Source organism: Leucoraja erinacea, unplaced genomic scaffold, assembly GCF_028641065.1.
Source record: "Leucoraja erinacea ecotype New England unplaced genomic scaffold, Leri_hhj_1 Leri_1405S, whole genome shotgun sequence".
Classification (NCBI taxonomy): Eukaryota; Metazoa; Chordata; class Chondrichthyes; order Rajiformes; family Rajidae; genus Leucoraja; species Leucoraja erinaceus.
The window spans coordinates 1-16,355 of NW_026575677.1; the positions used below are offsets into that span (position 1 = coordinate 1).

Below are 16,355 nucleotides of genomic sequence, written 5' to 3' on the forward strand. Positions count from 1 at the left end.
CAACATTCGTAAGGAATTAGACAGGCTAGATTCAGGAAAAGTTATTCTAGATTTTAAAACCTCTATCAAGTCCCCCCTTAACCTCCTGCGTTCCCAAGAATAAAGCCCTAACTCGCCTAATTATAGGAAGGATGCCAACAAAATAGAGAGAGTGCAGAGGAGATTTACTAGAATGTTGCCTGGGTTTCAGCAACTAAGTTACAGAGAAAGGTTGAACAAGTTAGGGCTTTATTCTTTGGAACGCAGAAGGTTAAGGGGGGACTTGATAGAGGTTTTTAAAATGATGAGAGGGATAGACAGAGTTGACGTGGAAAAGCTTTTCCCACTGAGAGTAGGGACGATTCGAACAAGGGGACGTGACTTGAGAATTAAGGGACTGAAGTTTAGGGGTGACATGAGGGGGAACTTCTTTACTCAGAGAGTGGTAGCTGTGGAATGAGCTTCCACTGAAGGTGGTGGAGGCAGGTTCGTTTTTATCATTTAAAAATAAATTGCATAGTTATATGGATGGGAAGGGAATGGAGGGTTATGGTCTGAGCGCAGGTATATGGGACTAGGGGAGATTATGTGTTAGCACGGACTAGAAGGGTCGAGATGGCCTGTTTCCGTGCTGTAATTGTTATATGGTTATATGTTATATGGTTAGATGTTGTAGGAATCCAAAACCAGGGCTCACATTCTAAAAATAAGGGGTATTGCATTGAGGACTAAGATGAGGAAACACTTTTTGACACAGAGTGCTGTGAATCGGTGGAATTCTCTGCCATAGTGGCTTTGTCCAATTCACTGGAATTATTCAAGACAGCGTTAGAAATAACTATTAGGGCTAACGGAATCAAGGGATATTGGGTAAAAGCAGGAACGGGGTACTAATTTCGGATGGTGAACCATGTTCATATTGGATGACTTTGCTGCCTCGAAGGGCCGAATGGCCGAATTCTCAAGTAACAAGGACATGGCAGACCAATTGAATAACTACTTTGATTCCGCCATCACTAAGGAAGACATAAATAATCTGCCGGAGCAGCAGGGGACCTCGGGTCAAATGAGATGGAGGGACTGAGTGAAATCCAGATTAGCCGGGAAGTGGTGTTAGGTAAATTGAATGGGTTAAAGACCGATAAATCCCCAAGGGCCAGATAGGCTGCATCCCAGAGTGCTTAAGGAAGTAGCCCCAGATATAGTGGATGCATTAGTGATAATTTTACAAAACTCTTTAGATTCTGGCGTAGTTCCTGAGTATTGGAGGGTAGCTAATGTAACCCCACTTTTTAAAAAGGGAGGGAGAGAGAAAACCGAGAATTACAGACCAGTTAGTCTAACATCGGTATTGGGGAAACTGCTGGAGCACTTCCCGCACTCACGCTAATTACCCCCCTTGATATTATATTAATATTATTAATTTGCTCATTTTACCCCATAACCACCCTATCTACTGACGCATAGCCCACAACTTGCAGTCACATCTAGAGAGGGGGGGGGGGGGGGAGTAGTAGAGAGTTAAGGCAGAGAGAGAAGGGGCAGAGACAGAGACAGAGACAGAGACAGAGACAGAGACAGAGACAGAGACAGAGACAGAGACAGAGACAGAGACAGAGACAGAGACAGAGCCACACCGAGAGGGGCAAGATGTAGAGGGGGTGGAGAGGAGGAGAAGAGGGAAGGTGGGTGAGAGGGGGAAAGGTGGGGGAGGAGGGGAGGAGGAGAGAGAGGGGTGAGAGTGAGGGGGAGAGAGAGGGGGATGCTGAGAGGGGGTGAGGGGGGAGAGGTGGGGAGCAGGGAGGGGGTGTGGGTTGAGGGAAGGGGTAGTGGTATGTGGAGGGGAGGGGCGGTTTAGGGGAGGGGACGGTGGGGGTAGGAGATGGAGGGAGGAGGAAAAAACAGGTGGGAGGAGAGCGAGAGGGCGGGAGAGGAGAGGAGAGGGGGAGAGGAGGGGAGTGGAGAGGGGGTGGAGAGGAGAGCGGGTGGAGAGGAGAGGGGGGAGAGGAGGAGGGGGGGGGTGAGAGGAGGGGTGTGAGGAGAGGGAGGGGGGAGAGAAGAGGGGGGGGGGAGCAAGAGGGTGTCTAGAGGAGAGGAGGGGAGAGGATAGAAGGGGAGGGGGGAGAGAGGGCGAAGAGAGGGGTTGAAAGGGGGGGTGCTGAGAAGGGGTGAGGTGAGGGGTGAGGGGGAGAGATAGTAGGGAGCAAGGAGGGACGGGGGTAGGGATGTGCGGGAGAGGGGAGGGGACGGTGGGGGATGGGATGGAGGGGAGGAGGGGGTGAAAGAGGGGAGAGAGGAGAGAGAGGGGGGGAAGTGGAGAGGGGGGAGAGGAAAGGGGGAGCAGAGGACAGGGGGAGAGAGGGGGGGAGAGCAGAGGGGTGGAGAGGGGGGAGAGAGAGGGAGAGGAGAGTGAGGCAGAGGAGAGTGAGGGGGAGGAGAGGGCGGAGGGAAGAGAGGGAGGGAGCGGAGAGGGGGGAGAGGAGGGGGGGGAGAGGAGAGGGGGGGGGGGGGGTTTGGAGGAGGAGGGGGAGAGAGAGAGAGAGAGAGAGTGCATTTTTACTTCAACCCAAACCTCCCAAACAACCATTAGCAGGCAGTGCTGTTTTACTTCAAACGAACCATATTTTCATTTTCAAACCACATTAAGGTGCTTACTCACAATTGTGTAGACATTTGTTCAGTGTCATTCAGAACTCAGAGTGCCCTCAAGCTTGCAGAGACTGATTGAGGCACACCACTTCCCGGTTTTGTAGTCCCTCCCTCCAGCAGGGGCAGCAGAGTGAATGGTGAGTGTTTTTAAAACATTAATTTCTCTCTGATGTTTCATCGATTGGAAAAATACTCTGGTCCAGGAAGGCAGACGTGGGCTCTGATCGTGGTGGCCAAAGGTGACAGCCGTAGGTGGCGGCGTTCTCTCGGAAATTGCAGCACAGTCGGCCATAAACGGCCAAGATCAGACTTTAGTGATATAGATAGATACTAATGAATTGGACCAGGGGACTGAATGCAGCATCTCCAAGTTTGCGGATGACACAAAGCTGGGAAACAGTGTTAGCTGCGAGGAGGATGCTGGGAGTTTGCAAGGTGACTTGGATAGGCTGGGTGAGTGGGCAAATGCATGGCAGATGCAGTATAATGTGGATAAATGTGAGGTTATCCACTTTGGTGGCAAAAGAGGAAAGTAGACTATTTTCTAAATGGTGGCCGATTAGGAAAAGTGGAAATACAACGAGACCTGGGTGTCATGGTACACCAGCCATTGAAAGTAGGCAAAGTGTTCAAGAAGGAGGCATGCAGGTGCAGCAGGCAGTGAAAACAGCGAATAGTATGTTAGCATTCATAGCAAAAGGATTTGAGTATATGAGCAGGGAGGTTCTACTGCAGTTGTCCAGGGTATTGGTGAGACCACACCCGGAGTATTGTCTACAGTTTTGGTCTTCTAATCTGAGGAAAGACATTCTTGCCGTAGAGTGAGTACAGAGAAGATTCACCAGACTGATTCCTGGGATATCAGGACTTTCTTATGAAGAAAGACTGGATAGACTCGGTTTGTACTCGCTACAATTTAGAAGATTGAGTAGGGATCTTATAGAAACTTACACAGTTCTTTGAAGGGCTGGACAGGCTAGATGCAGGAAGATTGTTCTCGATGTCGGTGAAGTCCAGGACAAGGTGTCAAAGTATAAGGATAAAGGGGAAATCGTTTAGGACCGAGATGAGATAAACGTTTTTCACGCAGATAGTGGTAAGTCTCTGGAACTCTCTGCCACAGCAGGTAGTGGAGGCCAGTTCATTGGCTCTTTTTAAGAGGGAGTTAGCTGTGGCCCTTGTGGCTAAAGGGATCAGGGGGTATGGAGAGAAGGCAGGTACAGGATACTGAGTTGGATGATCAGCCATGATAATATTGAATGGCGGTGCAGGCTCGAAGGGCCGAATAGCTTACTCCTGCACTATTTTCTATGTTTCTATGTCTGTGTTCTATGCTTCCATATGTCTATGCTATCTGACCCGCTGAGTAGACCAGCACTTACTAGAATGTTGCCTGGGTTTCAGCAACTAATTACAGAGAAAGGTTGAACAAGTTAGGGCTTTATTCTTTGGAACGCAGAAGTTTAAGGGGGGACTTGATAGAGGTCTTTAAAATGATGAGAGGGATAGACAGAGTTGACGTGGAAAAGATTTTCCCACTGAGAGTAGGGAAGATTCAAACAAGGGGACATGACTTGAGAATTAAGGGACATAAGTTTAGGGGTAACATGAGGGGGAACTTCTTTACTCAGAGAGTGGTGGCTGTGTGGAATGAGTTTATGAACACATATTCTCCCCTAATCCCATATACCTGCGCTCAGACCATAACCTTCCATTCCCTTCCCGTCCATATAACGATCCAATTTATTTTTAAATGATAAAAACGAACCTGCCTCCACCACCTTCACTGGAAGCTCATTCCACACAGCTACCACTCTCTGAGTAAAGAAGTTCCCCCTCCTGTTACACCTCAACTTCAGTCCCTTAATTCTCAAGTCATGTCCCCTTGTTTGAATCTTCCCTACTCTCAGTGGGAAAAGCTTTTCCACGTCAACTCTGTCTATCCCTCTCATCATTTTAAAAACCTCTATCAAGTCCCCCCTTAACCTTCTGCGCTCCAAAGGATAAAGGCCTAACTTGTTCAACCTTTCTCTGTAACCAAGTTACAAATAGTTAAAGCCATAGAGCCATGAAGTGATACAGAGTGGAATCAGGACCTTCGACCCCACTTGCTCTCACAGCCAACTTGTCCCAGCTATACCAGTCCCACCTACCCGCGTTTGGTCCATATCCCTCCAAGCATATCATATCCACATACCCGCGCAATTGTTTCAGTACAACCATATAACCATATAACCATATAACAATTACAGCACGGAAACAGGCCATCTCGGCCCTACAAGTCCATGCCGAACAATTTTTTTCCCCTTAGTCCCACCTGCCTGCACTCGTACCATAACCCTCCATTCCCTTCTCATCCATATGCCTATCCAATTTATTTTTAAATGATACCAATGAACCTGCCTCCACCACTTCCACTGGGAGCTCATTCCACACCGCCACCACTCTCTGCGTAAAGAAGTTCCCCCTCATATTACCCCTAAACTTCTGTCCCTTAATTCTGAAGTCATGTCCCCTTGTTTGAATCTTCCCTATTCTCAAAGGGAAAAGCTTGTCCACATCAACTCTGTCTATCCCTCTCATCATTTTAAAGACCTCTATCAGGTCCCCCCTTAACCTTCTGCGCTCCAGAGAATAAAGACCTAACTTATTAAACCTATCTCTGTAACTTAGTTGTTGAAACCCAGGCAACATTCTAGTAAATCTCCTCTGTACTCTCTCTATTTTGTTGACATCCTTCCTATAATTTGGCGACCAAAATTGTACCCCATACTCCAGATTTGGTCTCACCAATGCCTTGTACAATTTTAACATTACATCCCAGCTTCTATACTCAATGCTCTGATTTATAAAGGCTAGCATACCAAAAGCTTTCTTTACCACCCTATCTATATGAGATTCCACCTTCAAGGAACTATGCACGGTTATACCCAAATCCCTCTGTTCAACTGTATTCTTCAATTCCCTACCATTTACCATGTACGTCCTATTTTGATTTGTCGTGCCAAGGTGTAGCACCTCACATTTATCAGCATTAAACTCCATCTGCCATCTTTCAGCCCATTTTTCCAAATGGTCTAAATCACTCTGTAGACTTTGGAAATCCTCTTCATTATCCACAACACCCCCTATCTTAGTATTATCTGCATACTTACTAATCCAATTTACCACACCTTCATCCAGATCATTGATGTACATGACAAACAACAAAGGACCCAACACAGATCCCTGAGGCACCCCACTAGTCACCTGCCTCCAACCCGATAAACAGCCATCCACCATTACCCTCTGGCTTCTCCCATTCAGCCACTGTTGAATCCATCTTGCTATTCCTGCATTTATACCCAACAGTTGAACCTTCTTAACCAACCTTCCATGAGGAACCTTGTCAAAGGCCTTACTAAAGTCCATATAGACAACATCCACTGCTTTACCCTCGTCAATTTCCCTAGTAACCTCTTCAAAAAATTCAAGAAGATTAGTCAAACATGACCTTACAGGCACAAATCCATGTTGACTGTTCCTAATCAGACCCTGTTTATCTAGATGCTTATATATATTATCTCTAAGTATCTTTTCCATTAATTTGCCCACCACTGAAGTCAAACTAACAGGTCTATAATTGCTAGGTTTACTCTTAGAACCCTTTTTAAACAATGGAACAACATGCGCAGTACGCCAATCCTCGGGGACTATTCCCGTTTCTAATGACATTTGAAATATTTCTGTCATAGCCCCGGCTATTTCTACACTAACTTCCCTCAATGTCCTAGGGAATATCCTGTCAGGCCCTGGAGACTTATCCACTTTTATATTTTTCAAAAGTGTCAGTACTTCTTTTACTTTGAACCTCATAGTATCCATAGCTACTCTACTAGTTTCCCTTACCTCACATAATTCAATATCCTTCTCCTTGGTGAATACCGAAGAAAAAAAAATTGTTCAATATCTCCCCCATCTCTTTTGGCTCTGCAGATAGCTGTCCACTCTGTCTCTCCAATGGACCAATTTTATCCCTCCTTATCCTTTTGCTATTAATATAGCTGTAGAAACCCTTTGGATTGACTTTCACCTTACTTGCCAAAGCAACCTCATATCTTCTTTTAGCTTTTCTAATTTATTTCTTAAGATTCTTTTTACATTCCTTATACTCCTCAAGCACCTCATTTACTTCATGCTGCCTATAATTATTGTAGATCTCCCTCTTTTTCCGAACAAGATGTCCAATTTCCCTTGAAAACCAGGGCTCTTTCCAATTTTTACTGTTTCCTTTCAACCGAACAGGAACAGAAAGATTCTGTACTCTTAAAATTTCCCCTTTAAATGTCCTCCATTTCTCTTCTACATCTTTCCCATAAAACAAAATGTCCCAGTTCACTCCTTTTAAATCATCTCGCATCGCATCAAAGTTAGCCTTTCTCCAATCAAAAATCTCAACCCTAGGTCCAGTTCTGACCCTCTCCATAATTATCTTGAAACTAATGGTATTGTGATCACTGGACCCGAAGTGCTCCCCAACGCATACCTCCGCCACCTGTCCCATCTCATTTCCTAACAGGAGGTCCAGCACTGCCCCTCCTCTAGTAGGTACCTCTATGTATTGCTGCAAAAAACTATCCTGCACACATTTTACAAACTCCAACCCATCCAGCCCATTTACAGAATGTGTTTCCCAGTCTATGTGTGGAAAGTTGAAATCTCCCACAATCACTACCTTGTGCTTACTACTAATATCTGCTATCTCCTTACATATTTGCTCTTCCAATTCTCGTTCCCCGTTTGGCGGTCTATAATACACCCCTATAAGAGTTGCTGCACCTTTCCCACTTCTCAATTCCACCCAAATAGCCTCCCTAGATGAGCCCTCCAATCTATCCTGCCAAAGCACTGCTGTAATATCTTCCCTGACTAGCAATGCAACACCTCCACCTCTTGCCCCTCCAATTCTATCACACCTGAAGCAGCGAAATCCTGGAATATTTAGTTTCCAATCACAGCCCTCCTGCAACCACGTTTCACTGATCGCCACAACATCATACTTCCAGGTGTCTATCCAGACTCTAAGCTCATCAACCTTTCTTACAATGCTCCTAGCATTAAAATATGCACATTTAAGAAAACCCCCGTCTCTTATTCTCTGTTTATTTCCTTTTTTTTCTTTCTCCTCTTGTGTCCGAGTGCTTCCCATTTCTGCTTCCTGCCTCCCATTCTGTCTACTACCTTTCGCTATTTGAGTCCCTCGCCCCAACCATTCTAGTTTAAAGTCTCCCCAGCTGCCTTTGCAAATTTCCCCGCTAGGATATTGGTCCCCCTCGGGTTCAAGTGCAACCCATCCTTGCTTACCATAGAGAGTATCCTGACCACCTGCTTCACGGTATGGTACAGCGCGAACAAACAATTGAGACAAACTGAAGTACATTAGTTATAGTAAAGACGACGTTTCATAGTGTAGAATATTGCTACCAGTATCGTATAGCCATCTGTTCCTGAAGGTCGAATGTCCACATAGGGGTAAAATTGAGTTCTACATTCATCTAGCTGATGGAAAGGTCGTACAGAAGGCTGCCAACAGAAGGGATGTAGCTCTTCCTGAGTCTGGTGGAGCGAGCTTGCAAGAACGATATGGGTCAAATGTTGGCATTTGGAAGAGGGTTAGTTGGGCAATTTGGACGACATTGGTTCGTCGGTCCGTGGGCTTGTTTCGCTGATGTCCCCCTACCAATCTATGACTCAAATTGCAAGTGAGAGATTCCAGATATTCACCTCCAAAGAGGAAGTTTAGTTGTATCGGTATTTTTGAATACTGTATATCACCGGTTCATGTCTCTTCCAACAGAGTGGGGACACTTGGAGACCTAAAAAGCATCGCTCTAAAACTCCCAGATACAAGGAGGAAGCCAGATTGGACCTCAACGCTCACCTAGAAAACATGCGGGGTTTGGCGTTGTCTCTGTTCATTTTGCTCTGTTTGGACCGTAAGTATCGACAGATATCGGACAGTCGGCAAAATCGTAAGAAAACTGTTCATGTTTGCGTCATGTATTCATCCAAGAGAGATATAATCGTAATCATAGTCATACAGCGTGGAACCAGGCTCTTCGGCCCAACCGGCCTACATCATCCAGCATGTCCCATGTGCACTGGTCTACGTTAGGACCACGAAAGACACAAAATGCTGGAGTAAATCAGCGGGAGAGGCAGCGGCTTTGCATAGAAGGAATGGGTCACGTTTTGGGTCGAGACCGTTCTTCAGACGCGACGGAGTCCTGCATTTTGCCCATGTTCGTGTAAAACCATCCTATCCATGCACACGTGTAAATTATTCTCAAACGAAGCGATAATACCTGACTCAACTAACTCCTCCAGCAGCTCGTTCCAACAGAGCTAGACTAACGTATCTCTTCGGGCTAACGGAATCAATGGATATGGGAGGGGAAAGGGAACGGTGTACTGATTTAGGATGATCAGCCATTTCCGTAAATATGCCAACATAGTGAAGCTAACACTAAGGTCATTGGAGATGTGAGGATATGTCGATTTGGAAAGTGGTTTTAGAACATGGAATATAGTATAGTACGGTTACAGGCCCGCATATCCACAAAGTCTATACCGAACACAATGTAGTTAAAATAATTTCGTCTATCTGTCTCCCTCCGTATACACAATCTCCCATGCGCCTATCCACAATGCTCCCAAAATCAGCTAACATCTTCCTTCACCACCCTCACATGGTATCGCGATTTGTGTCAAAATGTTACCCACAAGCAGGGCCGGCCTTACGAGTTGCAGGGCCCAATGGGGAACAATTATGGTTGTCCCCAGATTCCCAGCCAAGGTCTGTCAGCCCTGTTATTTAGAATATATTATGAAATTGTACATTAGGTGCTAGGGATTATACAATGGGCGAACTGAGATCAATACATAAGATGATAGTGTGGCGGTCCCTGGGGGATTCAATTCAATTCAATTCATTTCAATTCAATTCAATTCAATTCAATTCAATTCAACTTTAATGTCATCGCACAAATACAAGTATCAGTACAACGAAATGCAGTTTTGCGTCAGTCCGTAGTAGTTGTACATAAAGACAAACAAAAAATATGGAAAGAGTGAATATACAGAATAATCAGGAAATACAGAATGATTAAACAAAGGGGACGGAGGGACCAGAGAAATCTATCGTCGGGACTCCGAGTTCAGCAGTGTGATTGTGTTGTTGTAGGAGCTGTTCCTCATCCTACTAGTACGTGACCTGAGGCTCCTGTACCGCCTCCCTGATGGGAGGAGGGCAAACAGTCCATGGATGGGGTGTGAGCGGTCTTTGATGATCTTCCCAGCCCGTCTCAGACACCGTTTTCGGTGGAGGGCATCCATGGCAGGGAGCGGGGCACCGATGATGTGCTGCGCGGTTTTCACCGCCCGTTGTAGTGCCTTCCTGCAGTGCAGCTGCTGTACCATACCGTGAAGCAGGTGGTCAGGATACTCTCTATGGTACAGCGGTAAAAGTTGGTCAGGATCTGGGGGACAGGTGGGCTTTCTTGAGCCTCCTCAGGAAGTAAACGCGCTGCTGTGCCTTTTTGATCAGCTTGGAGGTGTTGAGGGACCAGCACAAGTCCTCCGAGATATGTACTCCGAGGAATTTATAGCTGGAGACGCGCTCCATCTCAGTTCCGTTTATATGGATGGCGGTATGACTGCCTCCTCTGGTCTGCCTGAAGTCAACAATAATGTCCTTCGTCTTTTTGGAGTTCAGGACGAGGTTATTGTTGGCACACCAGGCTGTCAGCTGCTGGATCTCCTCCCTGTAGGCTGACTCATCGTTGTCACTGATCAGTCCTACTACCGTGGTATCGTCAGCAAACTTAATAATGGCGTTGGATCCGTACTTTGGGATGCAGTCGTGGGTGAAGAGGGAGTAGAGGAGAGGGCTGAGCACACAGCCCTGTTGCACTCCGGTGTTCAGTGTTATAGTGGAGGAGGTGACGTTATTGACCCTAACAGACTGTGGTCTGTTAGTGAGGAAGTCCAGTGTCCAGTTGCAGAGGGAGATGGAGATGCCAAGTCCACTGAGTTTGGTGATCAAGCTGGCTGGGATGACGGTGTTAAAGACAGAGCTGAAATCAATAAACAGCAGCCTGATGTAGGAGTTGTTGTAGTCCAGGTGGGTCAGGGCAGAGTGTAGGGCCGCCGATATGGCGTCCTCTGTAGACCTGTTGGTCCGGTAGGCAAACTGGTGCGGGTCCAGTGTGTGGGGGAGGCAGGCTTTGAGGTGAGCCAAGATCAGCCGCTCAAAGCACTTTGCAATGACAGGGGTGAGTGCCACTGGGCGGAAATCGTTGAGACTCCCTGTAGCTGACTGCTTGGGCACTGGCACGATGGTTGATGTCTTGAGGCAAGTGGGGACAACACCCTGGGCCAGTGAGAGATTGAAAATGTCGGCGAGGACTGCGGATAGTTGTCCAGCACATGCCCTAAGCACCCGGCCAGGGATGCCATCGGGGCCGGCAACTTTGCGCTCATTCACCTTGCTCAGTGCATCTTGTACAGCAGAGGTGGAGAGGCTGAGAGGTTGTTCATTCGGGGGTGGAGCAACTTTAATGGCTGGGGTTTTGTTGTCCCGGTCACTGATAGGCCACTCCTTGGATCATCCCCCCTCGCCGATTGAGGGACAAGGGCGTTGGTCTGCCACGGGGTTGACCGGTCGACTCCCGAGGGGCAGAGATAAGAGTGTCGGTGTGTGTCTTGAACTGTTGGAATTAAAAAGCTTCTTTTGAATCCGCCTGGCGTCCGGTCTTTTCCTGACCTTGACCAGGCCACTACAATAGCTTTCTCAATAAAAATAAGTGAAGTTTTTCACTCTAACCATAATGGCTAGAGATGTTTGCAAGGCGATCTATAACATCGTTAAGTAAATATTGTCGTAATGCTCAGTTGAAGTCAAATGAAGAATAACTTAACCATATAACCATATAACAATACAGCACGGAAAAGGCCACCTCGACCCTTCAAGTCCGTGCCGAACACTTAATTTCCCCTAGTCCCATCTACCTGCACTCAGACAATAACCCTCCATTCCTTTTCCGTCCATGTACCTATCCAATTTATTTTTAAATTATAAAATCGAACCCGCCTCCTCCACTTCCACTGGAAGCTCATTCCACACAGCTACCACTCTCTCAATAAATAAGTTCCCCCTCATGTTACCCCTAAACCTCTGTCCCTTAATTCTCAAGTCATGTCCTCTTGTTTGAAACTTCCCTACTCACAATGGGAAAGGTGTATCGTCAATTCTGTCAATCCCTCTCACCATTTTAAAGATCTCTATCAAGTCCCCCCTTGACCTTCTGCGCTCCAAAGAATAAAGACCTAACTTGTTCAACATTTCTCTGTAGCTTAGTTGCTGAAACCAAGGCAACATTCTAGTAAATCTCCTCTGCACTCTCTCTATTTTGTTGACATCCCTCCTATAATTAGGCGACCAAAATTGTACACCATACACCAGAATTGGCCTCACCAATGCCTTGTACAATTTTAAAATTACATCCCAACTTCTATACTCAATGCTCTGAATTATAAAGGAGACCACACCAAAAGCTTTCTTTACCACCCTATCTACATAAGATGCCACATTCATTGAACTATGCACAGTTATTCCTAGATCCCACTGTTGAACTGCATTCCTCACTTCGCTACCATTCACCATGTACGTCCTATTTTGATTTGTCCTGCCAAGATGTAGCACCTCGCACTTCTCAGCATTAAACTCCACGTGCCATCCTTCAGCCCACTCTTCCAAATGGCTTAAATCTCTCTGTAGACATTGAAAATCGACTACATTATCCACAACACCACCTATTTTAGTGTAATCTGCATACTTACTAATCCAAATTACCACACCATCATCCAGATCATTGATGTACATGACAAACAACAGTGGACCCAACACAAATCCCTGAAGCACCCCACTAGTCACCGGCCTCCAACCTGACAAACATGTATCCACCATTACTCTCTCGCATCTCCCATTCAGCCACTGCTGAATCTATCTTGCTACACCACCATTAATACCCCACAATTGATTCTTAATCAACCTTCCAAGAGGAACCTTGGTCAATATAGACAACATCCACTGCTTTACCCTCATCAATTTCCCGAGTAATCTCTTCAAAAAATTCAAGAAGATTAGTCAAACATGGCATTCCAGGCACAAATCCATGTTGGTTATTCCTAATCAGACCCTGTTAATCCAGATGCTTATATGTATATTATATCTAATTTGCCCACCATATATATGCTTATATATATTATATCTAATTTGCCCACCACTGACGTCAAACTAACAGGTCTATAATTGCTAGGTTTACTCTTAGAATCTTTTTTAGACAACGGCACAACATGCGCAGTACGCCAATCCTCCGGCACTAGTACCGACAGATATTTTCCCCTCTCACACAAAAGTTATGAACAAGAACGCCGATAGTCCTTTCATGTGAGGCAGAAGTTCACATGGAACTCCTCCAAACGCATCTACTGTATCTGCGGTTCGAGGAGTGGATCGGGGAGACCAGGCACTGGCTCGGCGATTATTTCACTCAACAGCTCCGCCCAGTCCGTCTAGACCTCGTGTTCTCTCGGATGCAAAATACTTTAGCTCATGCTCCCATTCCCATACTGAACTTTCTGCCCTGGGCCACCACCACTGTCAGAGTGAGGCCCAACGCAAATTTGAGGAATAGCACCTCATATTTCGATTCGGCAGATTGCCCCGAAGCGGCATAAATTACCAAGTAAACCTTGGCTTCCCTTTCTACCCATCCCTCCCATCACGTTTGTCTGACCAATCTGCCTGGCGTCCTAATTAAATGTTTGATTTGTATGCATCGTTGACAGCTTCTCCGAGCAACCAATGATCAGTACTACATTATTCTTGATCTCCATCCCCTTTGATCTCTCGCTTATCGCACCTTACCCTTTCATATCTGTCCGCAGCATCTCAGTCTGAAGAAGGGTCTCGACCCGGTACTTCCCTCATTCCATCCACCCATTATGCTTCTTGTCCCGCTGAGTTACTCCAGCATTTTGCGTCTAATATTTCCAATCAGGCGAAAACATTCCAAGGCAGGGATTTAGATTGCAAGGCAAAGAATGCTAAACATGTGTTGATGGAAGAGTGGGTGAATGAAAGTGTATTTTATCCTCTGTGAGAGAATCAAGAACCAGACGGTTGAGGTGAGGTGACGGGAGGGGGAGATTTAATCGGAGATTTTATAGAAACCTGAGGAGCAACTTTAGCACAGAGGAAATTAAAGGAAATGCTGGGTTACCCCAGTACACAGAACCTGTCCATATTTTTCAGTAATACTGCTTATCCCGCTGTGTTACTGCAGCACCGTGTACCCATTCATGTTCTCCAGAGATTGAACCTCACCCGCTGAGTTTCTGCAGCACTTGGAGTGCATTAGCTTAGAAGGATCGCGATGGTGGGCGTCGGCATGTTGGGCCGAAGAGACTGCCCCCGTGCTCTACCGCTATTTATCTTTAACCAATCCATTTCCGTCCCGTCACAGGTCCAGCGAGTCCGGTGGAGGGCGGTATGTCTTGTAGCAACATGCGCCTCGGTGTGACGGAGAACAAGCCTGTCTATATGTTCACTCAGAGCGAAGCGTCCGATCAGCTGGCCATCGAGTACCTCCAGGGAGAGAAGGGTCGGACGCCAGCTTTCGCCAAGGCGTGGGGTGATGCAGAGGTTTTCATGAGAAATAATAAACGCATTCAAGTACCAGTTGGACTGAGAGATCAACACGTTTTGGCCATTCTCGCCTACACTAGTAAGACAGACCTCCACTGGAAGTTCAATGATGCGCTGCAATTTTACCAGGCTAACGACACAGTCTACGCCGAGAAGTTCAATTTCAAGAGTTTCCATTATCTTCTCTCCGTTGCTCTCGACCGACTCAGGAGCACTTCCGGCCCTGCGGCGGGAACCACCTACCGAGGGATAAAGAATCGCTCCAAAGCGCAGGAGGGGTGCAACATGACATTTGGACAGTTTGCATCTTCTTCTCGTGATATGCAAACCGCTCGAGGCTTCGGTACTGCAACGGTGTTTAACATAACGTCCCTTAAAGGCGTCTACATCGCCAGCTACTCGCTCTTTCAGAAACAGAGGGAGGTGCTTATACCCCCCGATGAGGTTTTCAAGGTCGCGCGGTATTTTTCTGGTGACAAAGGAGATGAAATATCGCTCGAGGCGGTGGGAGAGGCCGGGATAGCGGTCAAAGTGGAGCGCGAAGCAGACGGCGATATGCAGGTAGTTAGGAGCGTGGGGGCCGCTCTGTACGCCGTGGCGCTGTGGTGCGCAGTGGCGGTATTGGCTCCCATTTTCCTGTAAGGCCATGCAGTCATGACGAACGAAAACAGACCTTTAAACATTTTGTCACCCATGCCGTCTAAGATGCCCCATTCGTCCGCGTTTCGACCGTGCCTCCCAAACTTACCTATCCATGTACCTGGCCACGTGTTTTTTAAATGTTCTTATTGCATGTGTCATAGTCATAGAGTAATCAAGCGTGAAAAGAGGCCCTTGTGCCCAACTTGCCCACAACACCCAACATGTCCCATTGACACTTAGTCCCACCTGCCTTCGTCTGGCACACATCACACAAAACCTGCCATATCGACGAGCCTGTCTAAATATTGCTTAAACTTTGGGATAGTCCTTGCCTCAACTATCATTCCTGGCAACGCGTTCCGGACACCCAAGGCCATCTATGCGAAAGAAAATTCCCGTCAGATCCATATTAAATCTTTTCCCCTTCACCAGAAACCATTTGATCCACAAATCACCAACCCTGGACAAAATACTCTTCATCGAGCCGACCTATTCCTCTAATGGGTTTCTACACTTTAATACATCCGTGTAAACCGTATCTATAACCTTCCCAGCTTGGCAACATCTTTCCAATTTCATGATGCCCAGAACTGAACACAATACTCAAATTTACAAAATACAGCTTCAGCTAATTCTTCTGACGCCTCGTTCAATGCGGACAAATAAAGTGTGTCCCTCTGTTTCTTATTAATTATTCAACTACCTCCTCTGGCATTGCGTTCCAGGTGTTTCATCACGTTATGATTGTTAAACTTGTCCCTCATGTTCCCATTAAATATTTCCACTCTCACTTTAGGCACGTGTAACTTTTGTGGGTTCCTTCATTCCCATTTTCTGAGCACCAAACTCGATGTATCACCCTAGCTATTTCCAACGTGATTTACCGCATGTCACACAAGGTCACCCCTCAGTCTCCTCGGATATGTTCCCAGCCACACAACCTCTGATCTTCAACGGAGCTTCCACTCCTGGCACTATTCTCGTAAGCCTATGATTCCAGCATAATGATATCCTCCCACAGCAGTTGACCAAACCGAACCCAATAATACAAATGCAGCCGCACCAATGTCGTTTACAATTTTAACACGTGGTGTTGTACGCTGGTGTCCCGGCAAAATTACTGCCTTGCAGCGCCCGAGACCCGCGTTCCATTCCGAAAATATGCGAGGATCGGTGGTAGGTGCGGACTCAAAACTAAAATAAACTCAACTAAAGTAAACTAAACTAAACGAATCGAAGCGAAATTAAACTAAACTTAACTATGATAATCTAAACTAAATTAAATTAAACTAAGCTTAACTTAAAACTAAACGAAACTAAACATAACATCGCAACG

General features: G+C 46.4%; 1 protein-coding gene across 1 annotated transcript; it reads left to right on the forward strand.

Moving 5' to 3' along the window:
* Window positions 1-8,464: 8,464 nt before the first annotated feature.
* On the forward strand, window positions 8,465-15,362 carry LOC129715788 (ecto-ADP-ribosyltransferase 5-like; the record flags this gene model as incomplete). The annotated part of the gene is made up of 2 exons (XM_055665639.1): window positions 8,465-8,639; window positions 14,196-15,362. Coding segments are annotated over 2 exons (999 nt in total), but the record flags the coding sequence as incomplete, so codon positions are not given.
* Window positions 15,363-16,355: the final 993 nt, after the last annotated feature.